The sequence below is a fragment of the Sander vitreus genome, chromosome 2 (assembly GCF_031162955.1).
Source record: "Sander vitreus isolate 19-12246 chromosome 2, sanVit1, whole genome shotgun sequence".
In the NCBI taxonomy this organism is placed as follows: domain Eukaryota; kingdom Metazoa; phylum Chordata; class Actinopteri; order Perciformes; family Percidae; genus Sander; species Sander vitreus.
The window spans coordinates 2,148,261-2,153,260 of NC_135856.1; the positions used below are offsets into that span (position 1 = coordinate 2,148,261).

Consider the following 5,000-nt stretch of genomic DNA (forward strand, 5'->3'; position numbering starts at 1 on the left):
GGAGGAAGACATTCAGAAATGTCAACAGACGAGGTCATCAGCTCACACGTTAACACAGGCGCGTCTACATAATCAGCTGTTTTAAATGTAAACTGTTCAACGCCTCACCGCGCTGATGTGACCGACCCCGACCCCCAACATCATTTCTAAATATCTGTCTGAACCCGGCCCGGCCCGGCGGGTCTCCATCCTCTAATCCACATATCTGGAACAAACTCCCAGAAAACTGCAGGTCCGCAGCAACTCTGTTCTTTTAAATCAAGGCTGAAGACTTTTCTTTAAAATAATTAATGCACTGTAATCTTTATTCTGGTATTTTTCTTTTAATAGTTTTTAAACCTGCTCTTTAATGTTTTCATGTAAAGCACTATGACTTGCCCTGTTGCTGAAATGAGCTCTACAAATAAAGCTGCCTTGCCTTTTCTTCATTTTGAGAGGAAGCTGTCTGTTCTTCAGGTAAATGCATCATTAAAAGTAGTTTTTTCGGGGAATTAAACGATGCAGCTGAACTATGATTTTAGGACAAACGTTGTTGGTTTTCTGCTAGAGAGGAAGGAGAAGTTACTGCGCTGAAATAATCCAACGAAAACAAATCCTCCAGCTAGAATAGCACGCAGACTGTCTGTACTCCAACAGAAGAACCAACCAGACTCCATGTAAATAAAGAGCAATTTTAGCATCATAAAACACACTTCATTCAGAGGCGACAGAAACAAAATAAAACTGTGAAAAGGTGTTTTTGGGTTGTCTTTTCCACTTTTCCAACCATCACAACTCTAGTTTTGGTTGAAATAAACACAGTTTAGTGATTTCCATGTGAAGATATGTTGGCTCTATACACGCTAAAAGTACTGCTTTTTTAAATGGAGTCTGGTGGGTTTAGCGCTAGCGACCTCAGAGCGGTTTCTGGATATTAATGCAAAAGAAACGCCAAAAGTAAGCAACATGGAAGAGGCAGTACTGTCAGTATTTTATCTTTTGTCTTCCTTAACTTTAGGAACTTGAGATGTGCTACCTTTTTCTTCATTTTGAAAGCAGCTGAACTATGATTTTTGGACAAACATCGTTGGTTTTCTGCCATAGATGAAGGAGAGGTTGAAGCACGCAGACTATCTGTACTCCAACCGAGAGAAAACTAGACTTGCCATTTCAAAAATCTTTCATTTATTGTCAGAAATGTGTTTTCAAAAGCAGCACTTTCATTAGATTGTATGTGACATATTTCCAGCAGGCAACTGACTGCAAGCAGGCGCATCCTGACACAAAGGAGCCCAGTTTAACCACTGACCAGAGGAACTAACCCAACCTAACTAGTCCTAGTTATCTGGCATGATCACTGCTATTATCTACAATGACTTGTAAATAACTGTAAAACTCAGCTGTGAAGAATGTCTTCATAATACTGATTTTCTACGTGTTAAAATAAAACATGTCAACAGAATCTGCTGCAGCAGGAGTCAGTTGTTTTTTGTTTGTTTTTTTACTAAAAAAATGTGTTCAAAATCCCCAAATCTTGTGATATTCTTCTATACACAAACATACAAAATAACAGGCCGATGTCGTGAAATGGCGTGTGTATGACACGCCAATCCGTACGCCATTCTGGCGTGTTATCAAGACGCATACTCGCTTTTTAGCGAGTTCATCAACGCCGTTTGGCCTCCGTTGACCTACGTGACGTGTGAATTATCGCCGTAGCGAGTAGTAAACACAGGAGAGCAGCGATCGCGTCCTGTGTGTGGCGTTTACCAACCGTTTTATATTATTATTATTTTTTTAATAAAGCCTTCCCCAATGTTCCTTTCCTGAACCCAACCTTTTTTCTTCTTTTTTTTTTTTTTTTTACACGCGTGTGATGTTCTCGCGTGTATGTTTACGCCCGCTGTATACAGCGTAGACATACACGTGGATAGCTCAAAATGCGTACAGATAGAGCTGGGCAATATATCGATATCGTGATATGAGACTAGATATCGTCTTAGATTTTGGATATCTTAATATGGCATAAGTGTCTTTTCGTACCAGACTGTTGTAACTGTTCTGTTATTTGCCTTTACCCCCTTAGTCATTATATCCACATTACTGATGATTAGTTATCATCTCTTTGTGTAAATGTTTTGTGAAAGCACCGATAGTCAACGCTACAATATCGTTGCGGTATCGATATCGAGGTATTTGGTCAAAAATATCTATATTATATATATTGATTTTCTCCATATGGCCCAGCCCTACGTCCAGATAACACGCCACTTGGCTTTAGGAAAGTATGCAAGTATGTTTACGCAAAGTCATGATGCCACGTTGCAAAATGACCCCAGCAGTCCAGGAGAAAGCCAGCAGATAACGAAGGTGACCGGTATCAGTCTGTGATTTTTGGGGAACCCAGGGTCTGTGGTAGAAAAAGCTGAGTCCTACCTACATGATCTTCTGTTTCTTCCGAGCCTGAAACTGCTCCGTTTTGCTTTTAATGGACTTGATGAGCAAAGACAAGCTGGGGTCCAGTGATTTCTTTGCGGCGCCTTCAGCTGTCGGGGGCTCGGAGTCATTCTCCCGTTTCTTCCCGGCCCCAGCGGCGGCCTGCGTGGGCGCGGCCTTCTCGGCGCTGAGCGTGTCCTCCACGCGGCGCTGCTCGTCCGCCCGTCGGCGCTGCTTCTCGGCCTGGATGCTCTGCGTGGCTTTGGTCTTCTTGTAGTTGGGGTGGGACGGGTCCAGGTTGAAGAGGTGCGAGGTGAACATGGCCTGGAAACGAGGGTCCTTAACGTCCACCTGGACACACACACACACACACACACACACACACGTGTGTGTTTGTGTATATGCCGTTATTACAATATCCAACAACGTTATCACATATCTCATATTTGTCATATCGTGCAGCCCTACGTGAAACTACGTGAGCGTTGGTGGAGGACGGAGGTTTTAAACGGACCTGGAAGTCGTCGGCCGCCAGCGCCTCGCCGCCTTTCTTCAGCAGCTTCTTCCTCTTGTGCTTGCTCAGGTTCTGCTGCTCCACGATCTGGTCGTAGTTGAAGTGTTGGTGTTTGGCGTCGTCGGCGCCGTCCTCGATCAGCAGAGCCATCTCCGCCTGCACACACACACACAGACGCACAGAGACACACACACACGGACAGACACACACACACACACACAGACAGACACACACACACACACACAGACACACACACACACACACACACACACACAGACACACACACACACACACACACACACACACACACAGACGGACAGAGACACAGAAACACACTCACACACACGGACGCACACACACACACGGACAGACACACACGGACAGACACACACACACAGACACACACACACACACACACACAGACACACAGGGTTAGCACATGTTTTAGCATGTAGTCAGTCTCTCATTGCCAGACCTTCCTCCACAGAGCTGCAGAGGAGGGTCTGTCTAGTCCACACAGCATTCCTGGATGGGCGGACAACCTGCTCTGGTTTATTGGCATTTCTTTAAACCAATCACAATCATCGTGGGCGGGGCTAAGCTCCGGACGGAGCCACGGTGCCTCTGCTAAATAGTCTCAGGAAGGAGCTGGTTTTGGGGGAACATGTGGACGTTCAGAAGTAGTTTTAGTCGTGCAACAGAAAGCTCAGATTGGACAGATAGTCTAGCTAGCTGTCTGGATTTACCCTGCAGAGATCTGAGGAGCAGTTAACCATAGTCCTCACAAATCAGCCGGAGGTTAGAACCCCAACACAGAGACAGAGGAAGGGGACGGGACATCCGGCGTAATTTCCATCGGCAACGGAGCAATCCTGGAAGTGGAACGTCAAGGATATAGTCTAGCGTGTAGCTAACACTCTGATCCACAGGTCTCTCTCACCTTCTGTTTCTCCAGCTCCTCTTCCTCCTCGGCTGTCCGCTCCTCTTCCTCCTGCTTCTTCTTCTTCCCCTTTGATTTCTTCTTAATGTCTGCGGACACAAAACACAACATCTAAACTCAAAAAGGTCTTTGAGGGCTATTCAGGTTGTAGAAAGTCCTCTGTACAAAGAGATGTTTAGTTTTCTACATGGAGAACAAAACGCTGTTCAACCAGACTGAAAAACTCAAAAATAATCCACCGATTAATCAACAAGGAAAATAATTGGTAGTTGCAGCCAGACTGGCAATCTGGCAGATGCAGCTACGTATCACACTATATGACAAAAATATTCAAGACTGTACTGCAGCCTGGAACCTCCCGTCTGGCTTCTACTTTTCAAAATAAAAGCTCGCGTCTGGTCCGACATGTCTTCGTACTTTTGGTGTTTTGGGCGTTTGAGCCCTATCCTGCACCCGGCGCAGCACCAAGCCCGACGCAAGTGTCTTTGCTAGTTTAAGACACGTCGTTTAAATAACAAATGCACCTGCACCCATCTGTGGCCCATGGGTGTGTTGGTCTTACAGGGAGGTGTGTTCAGGTGCATTCTGGGCGTGCTGGTCTTACAGGGAGGTGTGTTCAGGTGCATTCTGGGCGTGCTGGTCTAACAGGGAGGTGTGTTCAGGTGCATTCTGGGCGTGCTGGTCTTACAGGGAGGTGTGTTCAGGTGCATTCTGGGCGTGCTGGTCTTACAGGGAGGTGTGTTCAGGTGCATTCTGGGCGTATTGCTATCTTGAGGCAGTGGGAAGTGATGGCACCATTGACCAACAAAAACCTGGTCTAAAGTCAATAACGCAGCATTTCATTGTTATTTTAACAGAGCATTAGTAAAATGCTCCTAGGCTCGTGCACAGCACGTGCACACTATGCTTGTTACACACACAGGGACGCACAGCAGCACACACACACACACACACACACACACACACACACACACGCAGAAGATTACAAATACAAATATTACGGTGTAAATCCTCCATCATAACAGCAATGCTCCAAGGTCCAAACGCGCCTGGCTTTTAAAGGGAATGGGAGATGATCTCTGATTGGTTGATTGCATGTTACGCCCAAAACACACCTCTGATTAATGAAGA

The 5,000-nt window shown here is 45.7% G+C and overlaps 1 protein-coding gene across 1 annotated transcript in view; it reads right to left on the reverse strand.

Moving 5' to 3' along the window:
- Positions 1-491: 491 nt before the first annotated feature.
- The window catches only part of esf1 (ESF1 nucleolar pre-rRNA processing protein), a 24,545-nt gene continuing 20,036 nt past the window's right edge, over positions 492-5,000 (reverse strand). The window contains 3 exon segments of the mRNA XM_078272643.1: positions 492-2,766; positions 2,930-3,085; positions 3,870-3,958. Of these exon segments, the coding sequence (XP_078128769.1) occupies positions 2,416-2,766; positions 2,930-3,085; positions 3,870-3,958 (596 nt within the window). The 3' untranslated portion in view covers positions 492-2,415.